We start from the raw sequence: 25,648 nt of genomic DNA on the forward strand, positions 1-25,648 counted from the left end.
AAGACGAAGACAACGTTTTCTGTTTGTGAGGATCGTGGCCCAGCACAGCCTTCAAATTCTCTTTGGTTAATTCCAGCTTTTTTTGTAAAGAAACGTGAGGCTCCGAGACTGCGGAAAAGAAAAAAATAAAATAAATAAATAAATTTCAGTTTGTTTTTTTTCTTCACAACGAAAAAAACTAAACAAGCAAACTCCAACTTGAATTGTTTTTTTGGTTGTTTTTTTTTACAGGATACAAATTCTACGCTCGCCACACATCTTTTCTTGGGTTTTTGGAGAACCGTCTAGTTTTGCCAACCGTCCCGTCAGCTCTGATGGACACTGAGCAGCTGCCACCGTTTGGAGCTGGGGCTCAGCCAGCATCGAGAGCTGGAGGAGGATTTCTGCAGGGGATAAAAACCTCCCCGACCACGCAAATCCAGCAACGCATAATCCCACCAGCTGATATGTTTAGCTGCTGTCAACAAATTATCACAACTGCCCGGAACAACAGAAAATGTACCAATATGGTTTTTAAAACATTATGATTAGGACCTGCTTAAATGGAAACATAATTGTGCTAACATAATGAAAACATAAACGTAGCATAAAAGAAAATTTCAAGTTTAAAAGTCTGCAATCAAGTAGACATCTTTGCCAAATGCAACCAGAAGGTAGAAGTCAAATAGAAAAAARGACACTGTTAGTTTTATTTTTCATTATTCTTTACTGTTGTCAACAAAACGTACGTGTTATTCTATCGTGATTCTCAATCTAACATAAAGATGAAACAGAAACAGGAAAGCGTTGCGTCATACCTTGCACATCTCCATTGACGGAGGTCTTGGGTTGAGGCTGGCTGCTGGTTGGCTTTGAGGCATCTTCTGTGACGATGGCACTCCCTTCAGGGTTGGAGTAAAAAAGGAGGAGAGGCTGGAAGTGACCTTTAATACACTTGGTGACCACATCTTTCCACCTGGAACCAATCTATAGCGATAAAAACAACAAAAAGGAAAGGATAGTAGAGTTTAGACTTCTAGTTGGAGCTTGAGTTGGGCTGAGCTCGAGCTTCTGTGACACATTTTTAATAAGCCTACAATATAAACAGTGCAACATGAGAATGCACAATCTAAAGTTGTGTTAATGTGCTTATTAGTCCATAAAGATTAGTTTAGTTAACTAAGATCTTTGCACAAAAAATCCATACATAGCTGAAATCATACTGCGGGAGAAAAGAGATCTGTCCTCTTTTCTCCTGTAACTTTGATAAACATTCTCTGATTATCAAAATGCGTAATAACTTTCAGTAAAGAGAACAACGAATCAAATAAAAAGAAGATTCTTCTGTCTATTATCTGATTAAGAAAAAGAGAATGTCTCTTTGACAAGTTAAGGTGACCTGAGGTGGCCTAAATTCAGTTCTAAGTGGAACAAAAGGTCCATCAGAGGTCTGAGGTCCAAGCCAGTTTCCTTGATTATTTCACTCGAGGCGACCCCTACACTATCAACATGTTTTAAACCGGCTATGATTTAACAAAACAATCCCATTAGCCGCACAACGTGAGGCGCTTGTTTTGCCATAAAGACTCCAGAGAGGCAGACTGCAGGTGAACAGATGCTCGTTGTGCTCCTTAATTAAGCAAATGACAGAGGAAGAGGAGGAATGAGCAAGTAGCAAGGATGGAGGTGGGAAAAGAGCTAAAGAGGAACAGATGCAAATGAGATGAAGGCAGGCAAAGAGCCAACGCAGCAAGATGATTTTAATTAAGTAAATTATAACTTAATGTGTCCACTTAAAGTTACAAAAAAATGTTTGTTTGGTTTGTATTGAAGTTTAAAGGTTTCCTATTCTCCTTTATAGTTTGGATTTTCACATTTCCAAAAAGTTTTGAAAAGTATTTTAATTTTGATAAATCTGTTGGCAGTTTAAAAAGAAACTCCCTGATTTATTTATCCAAATAAGTTATTACTGAAGCATCAGTTCTTAATGACTTTTTAGCATAATCTGATTGTTTTGTCAGACAATAATATGACAAAAAGGTACAGTGGTCACCAATTTGTTTTGTTTTTTTCATGCCCTAAATAAAAAATGACTGAGTCACTGAGCAGTCAGTGGTTTGGCGATTTGCAGAAATGTTGGCCCGTTTCGATCCAGGACTGGGACTTGGCACGAGTCGAGTGCTGTAGCTCCACCATCTCACTCGGGAGGGTTTGCACACGCAGCACAAGTTGGTGATGGATTGACGCGGAGCCAGCCAGCCGCTTCACCGCAGTCCCCAGGACAATTGTGAGACAAAGAGCCTCTTAGCGTATATGAATCATAGGAATGTATCGAACACAATGGAAATGGGTCAGAACAACTGAGTGAGATTGTAGAATTTAGTTTTATTCGAGTTCTTTTTTGCCATTTTCTCACAGGTAGATGGCATAAAAATACTTAAACATTGCAATGAGCAGTCTTAGTGACAAGGGCGTAATCACCATCTTAAAAGTGGGGGGGGACACATTTTTTTAAAGGTCTTTTTTTTTCTGCTCCGGCTGAAAAAAGTGGGGGGAACAGAGCGCACAGATATTGGAAGTGGGGGGGACATGTCCCACCCGGTGCCTATGGCGGTTACGCCCATGCTTAGCGGTAGCACCTCCAAAACCAAAAGATCCATAAAATCTATTTTGGTGAGAATTTGTCCAAGAGAATCACGCAGACATCGGTATCTTCCATTAATGTGCAGAAGATGTGCTCTTTTTCAGAAAGTAATACGATTCAGAAAAAAAAAAAGTTAACATTGGCTACTTTGCCAAAAGGTTTTGTTTTTGCTTTTCTTTTTACAAGGTTTTTACACTTTCCCCACTGTAAACTTCAAGTACTTTTCAAGCACTTTCAAGGGAAATTTGCAAACTTTTCAAGCATCAAACTATGAAGCAGTCTGTATCTCTGTGAGCCTCTTTYCATTTAGCTTCAAAACTTTTCTGAGCCTTTATTAAATGCTTAATGATCAACTGGTATTTTGTGAATTTAGCGTAACATATCCAATTGAGGTTTTTAATCAAACTGTCAGAGTGCTTTCTGTTATCAAACTGTGCATTTAGAATATCAAGCACTTTCAATAAAAAAATCAAGCACTTTCCAAACCCTGAAAAAACTTATTTTGTCCGTGAAGCTGACACTCTGTCTACTTTTAAGATTAGACTGAAGACTTTCCTTTTTGATAAATCATATAGTTAGACTTAGGCTTCCTGAATTATTCTTCATTTCTGCTGCTATAGACTTACTGTAGACTGCTGGAGCACAAACTGAGCACATTTCTTCACTCTGCTGTTGTCTTTAGTCTCTCTTCTCTACATGTTTATTGTTATTATTTCTATCATGGTTTTTCTTTGTCTCTTCCAGAAGAAGATGCACCTGGACCAGTCCCGGACCGGTTCTTCTGTGTTTGTCTGTGTCTCTTTCCTGTCCCTCAACCAGCCTGTCCTGAGCCTGGTTCTGCTGGAGGTTTCTTCCTGACTAGCAGGGAGTTTTTCCTCTCCACCGTTTGCTCTGGATGGGAGACTGTGATGAAGTGATTCAACGCAGCCTGCTGGTTTCTTCTTTAGATTGTTCTTTTTATGTACAGTGCCCTGAGACAACGTATGTTGTGACTTGGCGCTATTTAAATAAACTGAATTTGAACTTCAAATTCGAGCATTTATAAGGATTTCAAGCACCAGTACAAACCCTGTTTTTAAAGGGAAGACTTGACTTTTTTTGTTTGTTTGTTTGTTTGTCAAGATAATTTACTCTGAGTTTTAATGCTTGGAACGGTCAAGTGTGCTAACAGTTGAGGTGGGAAAGCACTGCCAGATCTCTCATTCAGTGCCGGGTCGGGCCAGTTGTTCCAAGTTCATTTATCCACAACATGTGGCACAACAATGTAGACCCCACATGTCAAAGAAAGAAATTGCCCCTTGGCTTGGACCAAGTTTTAAATTTTGTCCCCCTTGTGTAAAGGATTTAGACACCCCTGATGTAGACAGAAACACAAATAAAAAGCAGCTTCAAATCAAAAGAGGCAGAAGACATCTTGCTGTTCAAACACATTGGTAATTTTTTTTTATTTTTTTAAAACCAATTTAGCTTTAATGTTTTTTTTATGAATTGAAAAAGGCTCACTGCAGCCACAGACTGAACTTTACTGTTTTGGTTCTAAAATGGTGACATAATGTTTTTCCTATAAATCTACATTCAAAACCTGGAAAAACTGACAACCTCACCTCTTTCACGGTTGCGTCATCAAAGAAGACCCATTTGGAGGATTTGGTGTGGTAGGCGAAGGCACAGTAGTGTTGGCTGGTGTAGCAGATCATCCCCACAAGGAGCAGCTCTGCCTTTTTGGCGCGCTCGTCTGTGACCCGGTAGAACAGCTGTTTCCACAAATGGAGGCATAAAACATATTCAAGGAGCAATAATTTCCCGTAAGACTAAAGTAACTGAAAAGGGAAGTTCTGACACAGATAACCAACCCTTTTAATAAGAAGCTCTACTTGATTATAGTCATATRGTAGACGCTATCATTGGTGTAAAACAAACTGTTCCCCACTTTTTTTATGAACACACATGTCTTTTGTTTCACAAGTAGCACAAAGACAGTGTTGGGTTCTCTTTGTCATGTTTCCTGAAAAATAAAGCTCTCTAACAGAATTCAAAGCAAATCAACAGGGGGTGGAAGGCTACTTTTAACATCCAATAAAGTCACATGAAGTACTCCTTAAAGAATAAAAGCTTTTCTGTCGGACCGATGCGAGGGAGGGTCTGACAAATTCTTCTGATGGCGTGCTTTGGAAGCGCTCTAGAGGGAGCTGTCAAATACATGGTTTAAAATGTTATGTAATGTGTTGACTGTGTCCTGACGTGAACTACAATGATGGATTTTTTTTTTCTTGTAAACTGCATCTGCACGGCAAACGAATACAAACAGGCTGCTGAGGAATAAATATAAGTCGTGGCAAATTATAGCATTTGTTTCATTGTAATTCTGGAGAAAGGGGTCATTTCAAGAGACAAACACTATTCTTCCTTTGAATAAACTCAGAACACATGTTCGCTTCAGAGGCAGGCAGGCAGGCAGGCATGCAGGCACACACACACACACACACACACACACACACACACACGGAGAGAACGGGAGGGGCCTTCCGACAAGTTGACTGAGGTCAACCGGAGCTTTTTGATCACTGGCATGGGCCGACCGGGCATTGGGCGTTAACTGCTTACGCAACAGCACAGACTTAACAGAGAAATAAATCCCCTCTTTATTTCCCACATATGTCCAATTGCGACCAAAACAAACTGACACTAAGACAGCCGGAAGAGAGACAGTAGCTTTATGGAACAGTTGTGTAAATGCAGAGCGGGGTGGGGGGGATCCACTAATACACTGATGATTTTAATCAAGTCTGATGTTGTCCTGGCCTCCCCTTCTTAAAGCCATTTTTAATTTAGCCGAAGACTAAATTAAATGTAAATGATGACGGCTCACCGCGGACAGACTGAGATGAGGCCCCAGAGAGCGGATAACGTCCTCGTTGTGATCCGACTGATCGGAGTCCCACACAAAGCCGATGGTCACRATTTCCGGGCAGTTCATGAGGACCCGTCTGATCCTGATCTTCTGTCCGCAGTTGCTCTGAAAGATAAAGAAAGAAACATAAAAATGAGACAATAACGTAACACTTTCCAAAGAAAACCTACTTTATCTGAATGCAACGTGGATTAGACAGTTTGTGAACGAAAAATCCACTTACGGGGCAATTTCGAAGGTCTCCGATTGTACTTGCTACTTGTAACACTTCCCCGAAAGGCTCATCGCGCCGCTGATGTGCCTGTTGACTAAAACAAAAGAAAAGAAAATTGAGGTACAAAAAGGCAAATACAGATTTGTAACTAAAGCTGAGCTACGACCTTGTGAGAGCATAAAGAAACATTCACTGTGAAGGGAGAGATGAAATGTTTCGTCTCTTACCAAAGTGCAGTGGTGGAGATGTAATGTACCAGTTCTGTGAATGGCAGTGGGTCGGAGGAAGCGCCACAGCTACGGCACACAGACTACAGAGAAGATGGTGGGTGAACAAAGAACAAAAAGGCCATAAATTAAAGGAAATAAAGTACTTTGAAACTCTTGCCAGTGACTCATTTCCACATAATAAAAAACCCAAGCATAAGGGCATCCATTTTTATTTCTGAAGTTATGCATCTTCATTCAGATTTTGAAAATATTTTTCAAACTGGGTGGCCTGAAAGCAAAGTAGATCAAAACCCACTAACTTTCCCCCAAAGAGATCGTATCTGTTAGATTCAAAGATGATGCTGGTTTGGATCAAACAGAGTCAACGACAGGCAGCAGTGCCACCAGGCAGGAAGAGTTATACAAAGCTGAAAGTAATGTGTACACTAGGGCTGGGCCATTATTTGATCGCGATTTTTGATCGAGAAAAAATTCAGGTCGATCACGGTGATCAGCTGTGAGTCTCTTACTCGATCAAACATGACGGAAATGTGCGCGACAACAGCCAATCAGAATCCACCGTCTCCTGCTCCACTTCCGTTCATAAGTTGCTAACGAAACGCAGATGGAATCGCAGAATTAACTAAAGTAATCCAGTATAAAATGCTGAAGCTCACCGAGTTCGTTTATTTGGGCGAGTTTCTGAGGTATTTTGGCCGCTGTCGCTCCCTGTACCTGCTGTTACCTGCTAACAGGCCTGCAGGGTGAGCTCTGAACGGGAGGGAGAGAGAGACAAGAAAAGAGAGTCGTAATGCGCGTCTYGCTAAAACAAAAGTGTCCTTCAAAAATATGAAGCGGTCTCAGGGTAATGTTTAGGATGGAACAATGTCCCTGCGGTTCTTCATTTTTCTGGAGAAGAACTTTTCTGTAAGTTTTATCGGCACTTAATGAGCTGGACGAGACGTGAAGACCGCTTCCTGTGAGTCGCATCACAGACAGCAGCTGAGAGACGCTGCAAAGTCCTGAAGGAGCTGGGAGTTATTATGCAACATGTTGTCGTGTGCAGAATCAGATATTCTTTCAGAACAAATGAAACAGCGTTGTCTGTTGTTTGATAAAGCTCAGTAAACAGGAGGGGGTCATGGGGGTTCCTTCCATAACAAAAGTAATGGGCTTAGATCCTATTCAGTTGGCAAGTGTGCACAAATTGTTGCTGTTTGTAGGTTTATGTTTATTTATGGCATATTTAATGTGAAATTCATTTCCAAAACTTTAATTTTACAAAAGGGTAACTTCATTAATGGGAGATTCTATGATTTGCACATAAATGTTTTTTTTTCTTGGTAAATACCCTTTTAAAAACTTTGCAAAAATAATTTCATGTTTTGCTGAACCACAGCTATTTGTTATATTAGTAAAAGTGAAATAACAGCCATTTTTTTTCTGTAGCTATATTTATTTGTTAAATTATTTCTTAGTTACTTTTTAACAGTTAACAAAAAAACTGTGATGTTAACTGAGATCGGACGTTATGAAAAAATTAATCGTGATCATTTTTTTTGCCATGTCGCCCAGCCCTAGTGTACACTGTTATGGAGATATTTATTTAACAAAGCCAGAAATACGTGGTCCAAGTATAAGGCACTCCGTGGAATGATCAGCTGAGTTTTATTTGCAACAACAGGAACATAGAGAACAACATCGAGCCATCAGACTGTCCCCATGCTCTCTGCTCCTGTTTCTGCTTCTCTGAGGCAGTTGAGGCCTCATATATACTGTTTAACAAACACTATTATGTCATCTTCATAAAGCAAGATTTCATCCTAAGGAAATGCTGGGTCAAGAGAAAACAAAGATAAACACAAGTGATATCTAAGAATGGTTATTGTTGTTAGCAGCTCTTGTTCTGACTTTAATCATTCTAKCTGCWGATGAAYAGCAYGTCATGAAAACTTAGGTCATTAAAGTATGTCAAGACTTACTGGATTAAACCTAAAAGTATTAGTTCCATCACAATTTTTGTTTGGATCAAACAGAGTCAACGACAGGCAGCAGTGCCACTGGGCAGGAAGAGTTATACAAAGCTGAAAATAATGTGCACACCATTTCCGATATACATAACTGTGCAAACGTTTTGAGGCATCCCTTATTTGTTTTATATTTCACCTTCAAGGAGACGGATGTTTTGTATTATTTTAAAGTGGTTTTGAACAGTAGTGCTTCAGGCAKTTTGTAGGTCTTTTAAAGTTTGTTTTCAAACACTGGCTTCTTTTTCCACTCATTTTAATCCAGTACCTGAACCAAATCTTTGTTATCCAAATCCAACCCTGATCCATGAGGTAAAAATGGGCTCCTGAACTTAAAAGGTGAAGAAGTGTTGTGTCAAGAAGAAACAAAAAATGTACAGAGCCAGTTCTAAATGACATGTTTAACCACTTTGATATTAGGAGTGGGTGTTCTGTTGTATTATTTGACTAGGATGAAACAGGTAATGGATACCAGGCTACTAAAATCCAAAAATATTTTTTAAACACCTTTAAAAAGACTAAAAACCTGTAGATAAAGACCACCTTAAAAGACCAAAGTCTACTCCAAATGGGTACAGAGTCCAGACTTGGGTGGGGGTTTAGGTGTAAGACTAACGTGTGACTGGACTTTAGGCTAGGTTTATGCACTAGAGTGGTTATGTTTAGGGTAAAAGGTCAGGGATAGGCCATAGAAATGACTGGAAAATGAATGGAAGTCAATGCAAAGTCTCCCAGATAATAGAAAAATCACTGCGTGTGTGGGTATACACGTTTTTGTTTTCCCATTTTCCCAGTACACACACCCTTGTGAAGACCCACCAAAGCCCGGACCCCACGAGTTTAAAGGCTGGCTTTGGGTGTGGGTTTAGGTTTAGGACTAAGAAGTGAATTGAGTTAGGTTAGGATTAGGGCAAGGGGTCAGAGTTAGGTTATAGAAATGACTGGTAAATGAATCAATGCAAAGTCCCCATGAGAATAGAAGAGCAAACTGTCTAGACCTCTCTATGGAAGCCATACAAACACACACAATCCACAAAAACATCTCCTCCTGAGACAATAAAGCCGAACAGACACTTAATGTCCTAAAAAATTTAAATTACGACAAACATTTTTTGAATCTTTCAACTGACCTGTTCGTAAAGGGCCATAGCAAACTTTTGATGCGTGATACAAGACTGGGAAGTACAGGAATCCGTTTCCTCAGGCACAATGTGCAAATGGATCCTCTCCAGAATATTTTCCTGTCAAAGAAAAGAAGAAATAAAAATTAAGTTACGGAACTAAAACTTTCCAGCTCAATGGAATTCCTTTTTTGTGTTTTGCTTTTTTGTAAACAGCAGCATGGTGAAATATAAAGAAGTTGTACTGGCTGTGAACTCCTGTGAGCATATAAAAAATTAAAGCTGAAAAGGTAGAATAACAACTGTTACCAGCTGAACTTCACAGCGTGTTAATCTGACCCTGGTTTAGTCTGTAAACGCTGTGCCCTGCTGCTCAATAACATTAAATAATATGAAACTAACTACTAATTCCTTGATGGGATGGACAAGGAGACAGTTTTCTTTGGTCCTGGGACCTGCTTCCAAAAGCCTAAAATATATTTATCTATAAAACAATGGACTGCAAGCAGAAACACCAGGGGATTGTGTAGCAGTCACACAGCTCTGTGCTACTTTTGTTCTAAAATTTCAACTCAGTTAAGGAACAATAGCCAAAAGGATCTTGTGGGAGTAAAAAAAAGACAAATATAATGAATCTTGATCAGGTTATGTACTCAGAAAGGTCTATATGTTAATAATAAATCACTACTTCCAAAGAAGGTTGAACCAGTTTAGTTTTGCATCATATTCCTGAACTTTATTAACTAAAAAATAAAGTTACTAAAGGTTCTGACTGCATTGGTTAACTTAAATACTGCCCAAGTTTTTATAACTCTGGAGGTTTTAGGTATAAACCTATCACTGTCTGTTGGATTTACTTTTAATCTCTTTACTTTTGTAAAGTAAGAAAATGGCATTAATGAGGAAAAAGTGTGTAAAAAGCTGAAATATAAATCCTCATATCTGCTCATGAAATAAATCAAAAACAGGATGCAGCATTTATACAAGCTGGGTCTTTTAGTCTTTAGCTGAACTAACTGCTTAATGTCAAACTCAATGTGGTTAACAGAGAACGCTGATTCAGCGACAGTTTTCATTTTAATTGATTCGATTTGTGATGAGGGGGGGAAAAAGCAGAGAATCATTTCATCCATGTTCATTCCTCATGTTGCACAACAAGCTTTCTGTGTCAGTTTAATTGGGATTTTGTAYGATTTCTGCTAAAAGTGGAAGATTTTCCACTACAATCAACAGTGTAGTTGTCTCGTAATCAGCGATGGGCTGTACAAATCGTCAAAGGGACAAACCAAACCTGCCATTTCATTGTTTCCAGAAAGATTAAAAAAGGACCCAGAATGAGGGTCCAGATGAAAAGCAGCAATTAGACGAAAGCAAGTAGTGTCATGGCCCCTGATGGAGTGCAGAGAAAACAATAAAACGAGAYTATCTTGGCAAAGCAGTGTCAGATTTTGGCCACTTCCCACCCATCCATCCATCTCTCTCCTAGAGGCTTCTGTGTGGGGCGCACCCACCAGTCACCTGGGCAACATGTTTTTCCATCCCTTGTCCAACTAATTGTGTTTTTTTCCCCCACTGCCTGAATCAGAATCAAGTCTATGACGTCATGCTCAGCAGAGATTTAACAATAAATGTTGTGTTGTTGTTTACTGCGAGATGTCAGACTTCAGAACTCACTCTCAGAAGAACTCAAAGCTTTTTGTTTGTTTTCACAACACGTTAGTAGACATTGACATGTATTAATGATCAACAATGTGAGAAATATAAAAAGATATTTATGTGTTGCTAAGAGTCATTACTCCAGATGTTAATCCGTTGTAGAGGTGCATCCAATCATTACTTTTGAAGAGTTTCAACTGAGTGGTTTATGAGATATTTTGCTAATAGACAGACTTAAAGTGCCTGTGATGTCAAATTTTTGTAATAAATATGAATTCATTTTTGGAAAGAGAACACTGATAACTTATTACAAAAAACATTTCATGCCACTGAGATGAACAGGTGTTGAGATATTCACATGTGAAGTAACAGGAAGTGATGTCAAAGGGGAATGTCTGAATGTAAACAGAGCATTACAACAATGGATAGACTGTAGAGAAGAATCTGATGTTCCTTTAGATTATTTTSAGTCAGTATCAGAGATAAATGAAGAAATGTCAGAGTTCAAACAACATTGCTTTTGTAAGCAAAGTCCAGAGAATTAGATTTCTTTTTATTCAAAATGAATAAATTTGTGTGTTTTATGTCAAGTTTCATAAATATAAAGCTTTTTTCTTTGACATTTTTTATTTGAAGGATATGCACGTCACGGGCACTTTAAAAAACACATGCAAACACACAAACACTTTTGTTTTGGCAGCAGGCAAAAGATAAAAACACTTATAAACAATTATATCAGGGTTTATGTAGCCCTGAAATTAATCGACCCAAACAGACTAAAGAAAACGTTTTTATTCCAAAACAAAATAATGTGGTAACACAAAAGGCAGCAGCTTATATAACCCTGTCATGATGATATTTAGGGCCGCAGAGGAAGGAGTTGATGGGAGGGGGGGACAGAAGTTCTTTCAGTGACCTTGCCAAACAGTTTGCTGCAACATATTGCCCTAAATGCTTTGCAGATTCGCACACAAGTGTACACACACAGATCCCTCTCAAGTTGCCACGGGAACTTACAAAGCACTCGGCGGCATCGTCCATGAAGCCCAGCTGGAAGCGCTGCTCATCCTTAAAGGTCTCTGCCAAGACGCGGCGCAGGTTGTCGGAAGGCAGGGCGCGCTCTCGACTCTGCTGGAACTGGGAGAAAAGGCCCTGACGAAAAACAGAAAAAAAGTGCCCATTTTAACGTTYGCAGTGTGCTGGCTGGACATGTGAGCTGACGAGCTAGCTTTTTACTACTTTTAGCTAGACATGTGCGTTGTTTAGCTCTTATGTAACTACAAACACCTTTCTTATAAATAACACTGACACACAYTCTCAAATTGCTTAAATAAAAGAAAAATGTTATTCTCTTTCATTTGCTTCAGCGCATTTACTCTATTTTTTTTCTTCTTTTGCCAGTTTTAGTTTTTAGCTACTGCTCTGCTACTTTTAGATGTTAGCTAGCCTTTTGCTACTTTCAGCTAGCAGACCTGGTCCACGTAGACTGGGTAGGCCAGGACCTTCGAAGGACGCAGCCCCTGAATTTGGACACAACCACTATCAGCATTTAGCTTGCCTTCAGTAAAACTTGGCTACTGTTTATTATGTCTAGCTAGCCTTGTTTCTTTCAGTTTCTAGCTATTTTTTTACTACTTTTGGCTTTTAGCTAGCCTTTTGCTCCTTTAAGTTCTGGCTGGCACTTTGCATTTCGGCAGAAAATGTCATTTTTCTAGTTCTCGTAAAACGTGCTACTGATAATGCGTACCTTTAATGCACAGAAGATGCAGGAATCACCGAGGCAAAAATGCCCTGGTAGGTGTCTCAAGCTGCGTCTGAAGATGTCCAGATGCCAAAGTACCTACAGAAAAGGAAAAACAAAAAGGTTAAAAATGTATCCCTAGTCTTACCAACAAAGCTTTTCCTACTGGGTTAATGATCTGATAAACATGGCAATCTGTAGAGAAGAAAATCTGAATGAATGATCAGAAACAAACGGATATAATTGTAAAGGAAAACTCTTATGTAAGTCAACATTTAGTCTTTAGCCACACATGGCATTCAATCTCCAAGGTCATGAAATTGATGTCTTTTTCCCCCTCCCACGATAAAACATCCAAAGGCAATGATCATCTGGAACCAGCTCATCAGACGTCTCACCCTCTGAGTCACAGTCCTCTTTGAGACTGACCTAACTGTGACTACTTCAGTGAATCATCTCAGCAGCCAGTACTGCACTGGTCAAAAGCAACCTTTCAGTACATCCCTAAACTGCCGGAAAACTCAGACGGATTTAGACAGTGGCACAGCTCTGAATTTTATAAACAAATGATGGTCTCTGGGGGTGGAACATGTTCTGTCTCTTGTGGAGATTAGGAACAATTAAATAAATGGACTAGACAGAGAACAGTAGTTCATTTGAGCAACTTAAAAAAAAGAAAGAAAAAAAGCTTGAAGCAATGTTTTGCACATCCTGAATGACTAGTACTTAGAATTGAAACACGTTCTTTTGCAAGAATCTCAACCTGGTAAAACATTCCTGAGCAAATGGTTTTCTTTTACAAACGGTAATGGATCTTTATTTAGTTTCTTTTACCATTTGCCTTAACAGCTTTTAGTTCTGTCAGATCCTTGGGTTGTTTACATTCTGAGGTCAATCCAGAGAGTATTTTGAAAGCCTTTTTGCACAGATTCACATAGATATTTGTGGTTTGCAAAAGTAATATCCTGACCTTTCTTCTGCATCCTTCAGCTCATTTGTTTACAGATGTGGTGTGATGTTTGGGGTTGCGGTTGCCTGGTATTTAACTGAACTCATTCCCCTCTCTCAAACACTAAAATGTTCATTTTCACTGGCCGACACAGCAGCTGGAGACATTTTCTTCTGCTTGAATAGCACACTTTTATATTAAATATACATCAATATTATTTAGGGACTGTGTCAGTTCTTGTGATGCATTTTTGGGGCGGCTGTGGCAGAGTGGTTAGGGGAGTCGTCCTGTAACCCTATACAAGTTCAATCCATGTAATATTTTTAATAACTTCTCGTGCAGTAGGAACGCAGAAAATCGTTTCCTTCTAATGACAGTTTTATGAATTCTGTTAAATATTTTTTTAGTTGTAGCAGCACTGCAGAAGTTCATCATTTGTTAAGAATCTGTTTAAACCTTGTAAAATAATAAGTTTGCTTTAGAAGTGTTGGTTTTACAGACCTTGTTTTTGGCTCTYGTCATTATTACAGCAAACAAACATTTTTTAACTGAATGAAACCGTTTTCTTGATTTACAAGAAAGTATTTTGTTTTTTAAAGAACTAGACTGATGTTTAGTCAAGTTAAAGGCTGATGGGATCTGAAGAGTCAACAGGTTTTTTTTTTATTATCATGAATGCAGCAATTGCTTTTCAGGTGACTGGAATTGGCCGATTTTCAGCTTGGCCAACTTTACTGGGGACTAGAAGATCAGTCACTCAAATTATTTTGTTATTTCTGGTCAGTAAACACATAATAGATAAGTGCAACTGACTGCAAACTTCAAACATTTATGACATTGAAGCTTTATTGAATTAGGAAGATACAGGATTTAAAGCAACAAAGTAACAAAAAGTAGGGCTGCAAGGACGTAAATACCCTGATTGTCTTGTGATCAGTAACACAATCTAAAATGTTGCTTACACTAGTCATCATTTTTAAGACCATTTGTTTACTTTTTGAGACCTTTAAATTAAGAGCATAGGAAAAATATAAATAATGATTTATAAATGTAATACTTTTAGAAAATCCCCTGAAACAACTGCTTTTCCAACAAATCAAATCAATGAACAGGTATGTGGTTTCACTGCAGTGTTTCCCCCAACATTATCCAAGCACCCCCGTAGTCGTTTTTATTTAAATAACACCAGACCGCATCAAGAGCTATTTCTGCAGTCGCTCCTCCACATCCACCACTTTTATGAAACGCCAAACTTGAAGGAAAAAAAMCAGAGGAAAATATGGTTTACATTCTGCATCACTGACTCAGACGTGCGCAAAGTCTCGTGTGTATTTGTATATTTTAGTGGCCATCAAGGACCATGATTGGACACCCCTGCCCTAATCTCTCGGTGAATCTAAATTGCAGTCAAATGCTTCCTCCCTGAACTTTAAAATAAATTCATTTCAATTTATCCTAGTTTTTGATATTTTAGCTCATTCGTTTTTGGTAATGGGTGTATTAGAAACCTTTCATAATCTTTTGAATACTTAAATCCACAGTAGTTCCAACAAATGCTACGTTTTGAACAGCTTTAGGGAGTATGACAAATAAAATATCACTCAAGTTTAGCACGATTTGATCGTGTCAACAAAGAAAAYGTGCAACAAAGACCTACCTGTACAGCGCTGTTGAGGAAGCAGCTGTTCTGGCCGGGTTCATTCAGCAGTCCTTTGGTCGGGGCCAGAGACATCATGCTCCCCGGCTGGTACGACATGCCCAGGTTGCCCCCCGGCTTCCTGAAGAACTTGTACCATGCCATCGCTTATCAGAGCGTGCCTTAAATGAGGCGAGATGAACCGATAAAAAAAATAAGGGGTCGCTGGAACAGGCAAATCCCTCGGCCCCCAAAAGTCTGAGGCTAAGTTATTCCACAAGCTGCAGCAGCCGCCCTGCAACACATAGGCTTCTAGTCCGAGTCTGCAGCTTATCGAGAAGCTCTTTTTACTTCCTCTATTGGGTAAAAAATCTTTTGAATATTAATAATTTTAAAAAAAGGTTAAAATAAACGTACTTCAAAAATAAAAATCAGAGTTCAGGCTTTTGTTTAGGCAATCCTTGGATTTGAAGTTGTCTTTTTCTTTTATGAAATTGCACTTTCAGTATGCAGAAGAATGTCTCTGTCATCTTGTAAAATCGCTGGTGAAAGCTTCACAGCTGCTTTCGGAGGGGGTTGTAGACTGCCGTCAGTAAGGTCAACATGGTGCCAATGCTCTTGCTGACATTCAGCTGCAGAAACTCGTTCCTCGCAGAAGTTCACCCACGATGCAACTTTATCCAGGTAAGACCACAAACACGGCCGGGCTGTGTTAGAAAGAGAAAAAGTGTTAGACCTAAAGATATTTAAAACCAAGACGGAGCTCGGTATCACATACAGCTTCGTATCTACTTCAGTTTTCTCCTTTTCCATCCTGACTTGTATTCATACAATGTTCAACAGATTCTAAAATTAAAGCAAACTTCCGCCTCGAACGCTGCGCTTCCACATTGAGGTCAACCTGAACTTTTACACACACAAACATTTAAACATTAACTCCTACAGACAGCCTTTGCACTGGAGGTGTGTTGACCTAAATGTGGCTCTAATTTCAGGCTGCGTTTGAACATGTAAACAAAGTTAATCTCATATTACTGAAGAACAGTAATGACAGGAACGAACAAAATAAACTAAACAAACAGACACTGCAGCATCACCTGTCAAATCTCTACAGAGTTCATGAGCGACAAAAACCTACCATTCAGTTGTCGAGGACATTCCTAGGCCTGTCGCGATGAGCAAGAAATCGCTGAGCTACATGAGAAATTAAAATGAGGTTTGTTTTCTTTGTGTCTACTCCTTTTCTACTCCTTAGTGTAGGGAGGAGTTAACTCTCACAAAGGTATTTGACGGTGGAGAGCCCTATGAACAGGCATTTATCTAGAGGAGTGTTGTTGGTTTTCTGACACCTCAGGGCAATTTGCTGAACCTTGGGTTCACCTAGAGATTTTTTTTTACACAACGTGAATTTCGTAAACTTCGTAACCAGCATTCAGGTGAACAAAATTATTTTATGAAGCCAAAAGAAGACACATACAGAATAAATTGCACCGACTTGGATAGAGGAGGGTAGCAATGTTACAGCTACTGCAGCTACAGTTTTGTATTGTTTTCACAATCTCAGGTCCAGGTCAGTTTGTAACTTTTTTTTCACCAAAGTATTTCATAAACTTCTACAAGCTTTGTAAGCAGGGTGATTATTCATTATACTACTTTAAAATGGTCTCCAATCAATATTTTTTTAATCGCATTTAATCGCATAAATTATGAGACATTTTATCGTCCAGCAAAATTTGCTAACAGACCCAACTGCAGCACCACCTGCCAAATTTCTACATATTTCATGAGTGACAACCTACCATTCGGTTATGAGTGTCATTTGCATAATTAATACTTTTAAATAATATTTTGGAACTAATAATGCAGCTCCATTAACGGCATAATGAAAACATGCACTAATTATCCTGCAAGACAAGTAATTTGTAGTGCAGTTAGTGTTAAAAAAAGAAAAGCTGCTCTACTTAACAGAAACAATAAAACTTTCAGTCTAAGTTTCAGTCTAAACCTGCTGAACAGCACTGCCTTCGTGGAATTTCAGGAATCCTAAAACGACGCTGCCACCGTGTAAGTTCACAGCAGCCAACGACACAACCTGAAGTTTAGCATGTATCCTGCCGAATCAGCGCTGTCAAGTGTTTCAACTAAATCCACTAAAGGTTCTGCTGCTTTCCCGCACGACGGAGCGCGGCAGGAGCAGCATTCCACAGCGCTCGATTARGCTCAGGGTTGCTCAAGAGCTGCTGTTTTCGGATTACTTTCAGGGCTGAGTCGTTCGCAGAATTTCTGTACAAAACCACCTGCGCAGCACAACAATGATGATGTCACCAGTCACAAGCTGCTGGTATCGGTGTTTCAAAAGTCATCCACTATCAGCAAAGGCAATTACGAGTAGGAAGCTGGAAAACATCTCTTATCCCAGTTAAACCCCCCTTCTCAATTTACTGCTTCTTTTAATTAAGTCAGCGTTATGAATCCTGGGTGTGAAATCAGCTGTGCRACTTTACCTGCGAGTGAAAACAACGCCAAATATCATCACGCTTACATTTATCAGCATCACACTGGTGATAGAAAGAGCCATGCCAGCACGTTTTGTGTGGTGACAATGCTGACAGCAGCAGGAGTATATATGGCTCCGGCTTTTCATGGCTGGAGGTTTTATTGCGTTACAGCGGTACATTTAAAATTAAATTTAAAAAAATGCTAACCTGAGTTACATTATAACATCCTTTTGTCTCAGCAGAACTGACACACATGGACGCCGAGTCAGTCAGCATTGTTTTCATTCATTTAAAAAGGACTGAGCTTAATTTAAAAAGAAAAGATTTGGGGAATTGAGGTGTGATCCAGGTTTGGCAAAAAAGCAGAATACTGGGAAATAATCATAATTATGCACAAATGGTTGCAAYATTTACACTGTATTCTATTAAAGGGGCAATATTATGTGTTTCTCAGGCGTACATTTAAATACTATATCATAATAAAGTATCTATGTCACCTTTAGTTGTTACTAAAATGCTGTTTTTATGTTTAAATAGAAAATAAACTTCTCTTCTCGTCACTTCCTCTTCTAAACACCTTGAAATTGGCCTGTCTCTTTAAGAACCACCTTCCGCTTCTGTCTCGCCCATTTCGGTGTGTTGGGGGGGGGGGTTCGCGCTCACGGGGAGTGGGGGGGGGTGCATTTTACTTGGCGTCTGAAAATACATTTCCTCAAAAGGTATTTTGAATCTGAAAAGAGCTTCACTGAGTAAGAAGTAGTGGAGCTCAGCAGACAGTTTCACTTTCACTTTCACCCGAGAGCCTGCAGGAGTCATGAGTGGGGGTGCTCTGCCATGAGGGAGCTCAGCTTAAAAGACACGTCCCAGAGGCGTTCCTGGTACCAAAAGGCATTTCTGGTCCCCACCTGTCGTTTTGCTCCTCAGCATGGCTTCCTAAAAATGCTGCAGGATTTCTCAAACATGCAGGAATGAGTCAAAGCAAGGCTTTGGGCATGTTTTTTATAAGAGTATAACATTATAACATGATATAAAACTTTAAAAAGTTGATTTTACATATTGCCCCTTTAACTTAAAAAGCTTCTCCAGAAGTGTAAAAAAATCCTCACCTTTTTCAGCTAAACAGAGAAAGAAAATTTCGGAGTCCATTTTTTATGAAGCTAAGAGGAAAAATTGACTCAGCTGGCTCTTGATAATATTGTTTAGACGCCAGGTTTACATCACTGCCCACTGAAAGCCAAGATAGCTGTTAGCACCCTTTGTTTCCAGTTTAAGGCATGAATAACACCATTTTGTTGGGACTGGTTTTTCTTCTTATCTGACTAATCCTCACATATTAATGCTTTTTCCCATTAAAACAATGAGCATAACTTGCTTACCGGTAGGTTTGTGCATTTGTTTCWGCAGGCCTGGCTTAACAGCAACGTGCATAAGTTTAATTTGACCTTTCCTAATGGTGCAAAATCCTGTGTTTTTCTTTTGTCAGGTAAGCTGCAAGTGCACAGAAGTAGGTTTAAATATGTGCTTTATCTGTGACCATTCAGGAACACAGGTTGTTTATTGTGAGATAAGCGAAAGCGCATCCAAATGTAACAAAATAAATTAGAAACCGAGGTCAAAATCAAACACACTGCATAAACATTTACGCCCTGAAAGAAGTGGCAGATATTTAAGTTGAATCTCAGTAACTACACAAATACTAACTAAAGGAGTACAGTTTAGAGCTTTAACTTAAACATTGTTTATTTTACTTTAAGCCTTGTTTTCTTTAAAATAAGTAACAACATTTATTGTATAGTTTTCAAACTGAAATTTGTAAGAGAAAAGACAACAAACAAAAATKAGGCGAAATGTTTGGCTAACTTTTATAATTGCCTGAAAAACCAGAATATAATGACTTAAAATGTTCTATCTCACTAAGAATATTAATAAAAACTAAAACGTGAACCCTAACTTTTTATTTTTCAGCCGCAAATGATACAATCTAATAATAATTTAAGAGCAATTAATTCATGAAAACCTAGGCCATTAAAAGGATGTCATGAATTACCGGCTTAAACCTAAAAGTATTTGCTCCAGGACAAGGTGAAACACTTTTACCTACTTAGAAAGTTGCCCAACAATACTTACTTAGTAATAAAATATCAGCACATTTAAAACTGAAGCAATTATTTGCTGAGTCGCGTAGGCCTCGTTAGGTGAAATCATCATATTTAAAAAGTCATTTTCTCACACAGTCTTCCATTGCAACAAAAGGTTTTCTAAGAATCACCAAGTCCCGGAATGACTTTGTTTTCCTCTCGCAACAAAGAAAAATCTTCAGTTGGTAAAAAGCGCTCCAAGTTTTCAGAGTATTGTCAGGTTTGAYGAGGCTGAAGGAATCTGTGAAATGTGGACAGGTTTGATGTGAAAGCACAGAAAGTCAAGCGCTGTGATTTATCTACCGGCGATTAGTTTGATGGATAGGCTGGTCGGAATAAAATGGAATTGATGCCGAGAGCTACCAAGAAAATAAGTCCCACCTGTTTGACGTCTTTAGTGAGGAAAATCGCAGCTGATTAAAGAGAAACTAACAAGTTTCTTAAAAGACGGCATTTGTGGGAATAAAATGAAGTTATCATGGCTGCATTTTAAATTCAGCCTGGCTCAGTTTTTCACCTCGACACTCATAATCGTTTTTATAAAATGATCATTAACACTCGCCGTGTTTAAGTCAAACACTTAAGTTGCAACACGCTAGTCATCTCAGATGTAGTCATGTAAACTTCTAAGAAGTGTGAGTCATGTCACGTGAAGAATTAAGCCACACTTTTCTCCCTTTTGCTCCAGTTTGCATGATATTGTCCTGGATTGACCACAACGCTTTTCACATTTTCGCAGCTATTTTACTCAAGACTACTAAAAACCATTAAACTAAATCTTAAAAATGAATCAAGTACTTGAGGAACAGAGCGGCGATCATTTCCTGTGTGGGCTTTCTGTGAAAAAGGCTTGGCTCTCTCTCTCTCTCTCTCACTCCCTACACACGGTCACTGTGATCAGCCTTGTGAAAGTGAACAGGTCATCCACACCACGCTGAGTCACCCATTATTCCTTGCATCCAGCTGAGGAAAAGGGAAAACAAAAAGGCACGGCTCCAGGATCTGAGGAAAGTACTGACAGAAAATGTAATCCTCTTCTCTGCTCTCAGAGCCACTTCCTCGCCTTTTCCTCACTCCACAAGAGCTTTCTAAGCAATACCAAGCACAGAGATGAAACACGACTCTTCTTTAATTCCAATAAAACCTGCTAAAAACGCTTGTTTGCCTGTCAAATTGTGCAATCTTTTATATTTTTCCCCTTAGTGTCGACTACAGAAAACAAAACAAAAAAGTGTGTTTATTTTTTTAAATTTTGCCTGAAACTCTCAGACTGAAGAAGTCTCTTGGAGGAGAGACGAAACGTTTCATTAGAGAAGAACCCGTCCAGAAGACCTATTTTTTTCTTTTTGATTTAAAGCTGCATTTTTTTCAAGTAAAAAAAAAAATAGTCCAAAAGTCAAACTAATTTGGGAACTAATTTTTTTCAGAAAGCCTTATTGACGTGTGTGACTCTAACAAGGCAAGTGCAAGAAATTCGAGTAAAGATTTACAACATTTGCACAGTGCTGTATATTTATGCGGGCAAATGAAAAAATATTTTTTTTCCAAACCCGGATACGTGAACTAGATGTACGAACCAGCTTTAGGAAACGCGGCTCTTATTCCTGGTACACTTGCTCAATGTGCCTGCAAACAAAAGGAGGTGACGGGAGAGACTTGGAGCTAAAAAAACAGGTTCTTCAGCATGCCTCAGACTGGAGTATGCTTCAGTTCACAGTATTAGTCTTAAAAGGAAATGTTGCAAAAACATCAGCACAAAAGTGGAGAGAACAGGATGTATTTGTCCAACTGTTTCATCATGACGTAGCTTTTACAAATTACAGTGGAATCAAGTGGGAGAAACTTGTGTAACTGAAGGATGACTATCCCTTGAAGGAATGCGTAACATGAGATATTTTGCTAACAAAAAGAAAGGCAATGGAAAAGTTTTAGTCGAAAACGAGCAGCTCTTTGGAACATATTTTGAGGATGAACTCTTGGCTACTTCCACACCAAATTACAGCTCAATATCCGTAATACTGACTGGGTTATAGCCATCTATGTGTTTTATAAAGTTGATTTGTTGTGACAGCTACCTTGAATGGGGTTGACTCCAAAAGTGAATGACTTACAGATGTATACACAATGCTTACTCTCCACGAGTTTAATTAAAATAACCTGAGTGGGTCACAAGATATTTTGCTAACAGACCGGCAGTGTTGACTTTAAAAGTTAACTGATAGTTTTTAAAAGCAGATCTCACCCGATCAGTTGGAGATTGAAATATGTGTAAGGGGTGACTCTCAGCTACCAACATTACAAATTTGAGCCCAATATCTTTAAAATTAGCTGGGTTGTAGCCATTTTTGTGTTTTCTGAGCTTGCTTAGCTGCGGGGGCCATCTTTAACTGGGCTGACGCCAAAAGTTAATCAGTTGTAAGATAAGATAAGATTTTAAAAAAAGTTGTAGGTATCTTTCCAGATATTACTTTCTGGGTGTTTCAGTATGACGCGTGCAATGGTTCTGGAAATATTTTGCTAACAGGCAGACCAACACACACATATAAACACAGATAAAAACATTGTTGCCCTAAATATTCTGTATATGCTCCTTCCTTCATATGTGAGTCACTGTAGATCTTATCAACACATAAATCAACACATGACAGGCCTTCTGTTTATAATGAAGTTACACATTATAAAAGCTGTTAAAACTTTAAACGCGTTTTAATGCGTTAATAATCGCGTTACAAATGAAAATAGGCTAACGAGGCAATGTCGTTTAAATCTTTGATTTTATCGAGCTAACTTTGTTTTTAGCTTCCTGTCAACAGCTAATCTAACAGGAGATTGAAAACTAGACACATTTACGCGACACATAAAAAATATCTCACAAAAAAAGTCCAAAACAACTCTTCGACTGTTTATGTTTTTAAAGCAAACCCCTCACTCTCGAAACTTGATAGTTACGCTAAGCTAATTATGCTAGGCCTTACCTGCGTTTCACCTGAGCCGCAGGTACAGCTGCCATTTCCGCCACACGTAACTCGGACACTGTTGCTAAACATCAGCTACGGAAAGTTACAACAGCTGCTTTTTTTTGCGGTTATTAAACGAGACACTTACCTTTAAGAGAGTAACAATCCAAAAAAGAAGGTTTATATCCTTTAACGTGAAGTCGGGAGTTGAGGTTATTTTAAAACCGTAGAAGAAGAAAACGCGTTTTGTTGGAAAAGTACTCCGCTGGAACTTCACTCTCTCTTCTTGTTTTTAACTTCKTTTGCGAAGCCGTGTTTTATTCCCAGTTCGGACACACAGAGACAGAGAGAAGACGTGTGTGTGTTTGTGTGTTAAAATAAAAAGCCCAGAGTTTGATTTGAAGCGGTTCCGTGTCGCCTGCGGCTCCGCTGAAGTGAAGAAGACTGGGTTCTCTCTCGGTCGACTTCGGCACCTGAAATACTGGAGAGATGTTTTCAGAGCGGAGATGTCAAACCCCGCCTCTTCCACACTGTGTGCACTGCAGTCTGCCATGCTGCTGCTGCTACACAAACACACACACACACGCGCGCGCGCACGCACGCACGCACGCGGTGTTTGCAGAAGTCTGCCAGGCTTGTTAACGTTACTTTATGGTACCAGGGGTCTGCAGCTACMATACAAAACAATAATGTGCTCTTCTGCTCCACGTGCAGCTGTTGTTTTCAGCACTTGTCTGTGTGTTGCAGTGCCCAAATACGCTTTTCGTGGTGTTCACCTTTTGCATTGTTACACATATAAACAATGTGACAATTCTGACATAGATGATGATGATGATGATGGTGGTGGAGAAGCAGAGTCATGCAACACCATCTGCCTGATCCTGTTACATAAAGACACTAAAAGAAGTGCACAATTAAAGGGATTCCCCCACTCCCCTTTAAGCCAGGAGAAAAAAGTCCATGTCATCACGTTTTATGGCTCAAGCTCATCACATTTTTTAAATATTAATTATTATAATAGCAATTTGGAATGCAGCCAGAACAGAAAAGAGATAAAAGTGCAATTAATTCTAGCTTATGTTAGGCGTTTAGGCTGTTATGAGTGGCACTTTTTGTTAACGCTGATTGCAGTCAGTGCTGGCTCTAGCCATTTTGGTGCCCTAGCCTAGGCCAGTGGTTTCCAACCTTTTCAGACTTGTGTACCCACTGAGCCATTTTTCCACACCACTAGTACCCCCCTCAGTCGAACGTAATGATGATTCTCCTATTTATTTAACCCCCTCAACTCAAACAAAGATAAATATCTTTGCCTAAAAGGTGAATAAGTAATTAGATAAATTAACCAGGTTATTGCAGGTACAGGAAGCAACAGTGTCCAAAATACATCAGAAACTCACACAAATGAGTGAATTCCGTGAGATTYSGCRTTTTGTRCTGGATTCTATTTTGTTTTGTCAATTCTGTGATTCAGTCTGCATCATAGGGACTGACATATCCCTGTCCTATTTTTTGTTTTTTGTTTTACAGAACTGGGAAATTTTTCCATGTACCCMCTGTAATATGCTCACGTACCACTAGGGGTTCACGTACCCCTGGTTGGGAGTCACTGCGCTAGGCGAGTTGGAGCGCAAGTTTGACAGTGTAAGGCAGTGGTTCCCAAACTTTTTATCTTCTGACCCACAAAATATCCATGGCAAAAACTTGTGACCCCAAATATTACTGGTCTGAGTACACAAACTTAGTTAATAACCCTAAAAACACAGGTTTTTGACAATCTAAACAGCTTATACACAAATATAAATACTTATTTATACTAATTTTGTGTTTTTGTAATAATTATAGGGAAAATATTACATCATTACCCTTTAAATTGATTTCTGGAGATTATTCAAGGTGCTTCATGACCCATAATTTGGTCCCAAGCCCAACTTTGGGAACCAAAGTGCAGTGGTTCCCAAACTTTTCAGCTTTTGACCCACAAAATAACAGTAGCAGAGACCTGTGCCCAACTATTTTTGGATGATAAACATTTGCATCAGGTCAACTAAACATGGGCATAGTAAATTTTTTATACTACATTTATCCATTTTTAAATATACTAACCTCACACCTTTGTAACAACTAAGGCAAAAATGTAATTAATTCAGAAAATCTTTTAAGGACCCCAACTTGATGTTTSGGGACCCCACTTTGGGTCCCGACCCCAACTTTGGGAAACACTGGTGTAAGGTACTATGGTAAACTTAGATTTATTTGCWTTAAACACAAACATACATCACACAACAAATTTTATGAATAAATAAAGCATCTATAATTRAATCAAATGACAAGGGTAAGCAAAAGACCCTGTTCACAATTTGTGCAAAGATTTAGAAGGTCCTTTCTTTTTGGAAATTATAAGTCTGATTTTACATCAYAAGGTCCTCGGCTGACAAAATAGACTTGTTGTGTTTGAGTTTGTCAACACAAACCGCTACCTGAGAGGCACTACTAGTCCCTCCCCCATCAGAGTGTCGGAGCAGGATGAGTCAGTGCAACATCAATCAAATGAGAGAGTGTGGGGGCGATTGCTGCATTGGGTCGGGGGGAATGTTTTATGGGTAGAATAGTTTATTTTTCCTGTAATACTTCATTATTGTTTTTTTAAGACAAAGCTAATTGAAATGGGCGCTGAACAGAGTTACAACCAGGGATTACAAATAATAACTTTTTTACTTCTGCAGTTCTGCGCCCCCTCCAGCAGATGGCGCTCTAGGTGACCGCCTAGTTCGCCTATGCCAAGAGCCGGCTCTGATTGCAGTTTTCAGGGCCAGTTCYAATTGATGACTTTTGTAAAGCTTGCGTTTTGTGTGTGTGCATGTCTTTGTATTGGTGTGTGGACATAATTTGACATTGTACTATGATTGTGTGGACATTTTTCTAGTCCACACAATGGAAAAAAACATTTGTGAGTCAGGGGTTAGGTTTA

General features: G+C 39.2%; 1 protein-coding gene across 1 annotated transcript in view; it reads right to left on the minus strand.

The window, feature by feature from the left end:
- Window positions 1-23,258, minus strand: part of usp53a (ubiquitin specific peptidase 53a) — a gene marked incomplete in the record, with an annotated part of 38,188 nt that extends 14,930 nt beyond the window's left edge. The window contains 11 exon segments of the mRNA XM_014004353.1: window positions 1-108; window positions 798-966; window positions 4,228-4,377; window positions 5,493-5,639; window positions 5,758-5,842; window positions 5,976-6,058; window positions 9,115-9,225; window positions 11,779-11,913; window positions 12,509-12,601; window positions 15,109-15,794; window positions 22,829-23,258. Of these exon segments, the coding sequence (XP_013859807.1) occupies window positions 1-108; window positions 798-966; window positions 4,228-4,377; window positions 5,493-5,639; window positions 5,758-5,842; window positions 5,976-6,058; window positions 9,115-9,225; window positions 11,779-11,913; window positions 12,509-12,601; window positions 15,109-15,252 (1,225 nt within the window).
- Between the last annotated feature and the right edge of the window lie 2,390 nt (window positions 23,259-25,648).

The sequence above is a fragment of the Austrofundulus limnaeus genome, unplaced genomic scaffold (genome assembly GCF_001266775.1).
Source record: "Austrofundulus limnaeus strain Quisiro unplaced genomic scaffold, Austrofundulus_limnaeus-1.0 Scaffold23, whole genome shotgun sequence".
Classification (NCBI taxonomy): domain Eukaryota; kingdom Metazoa; phylum Chordata; class Actinopteri; order Cyprinodontiformes; family Rivulidae; genus Austrofundulus; species Austrofundulus limnaeus.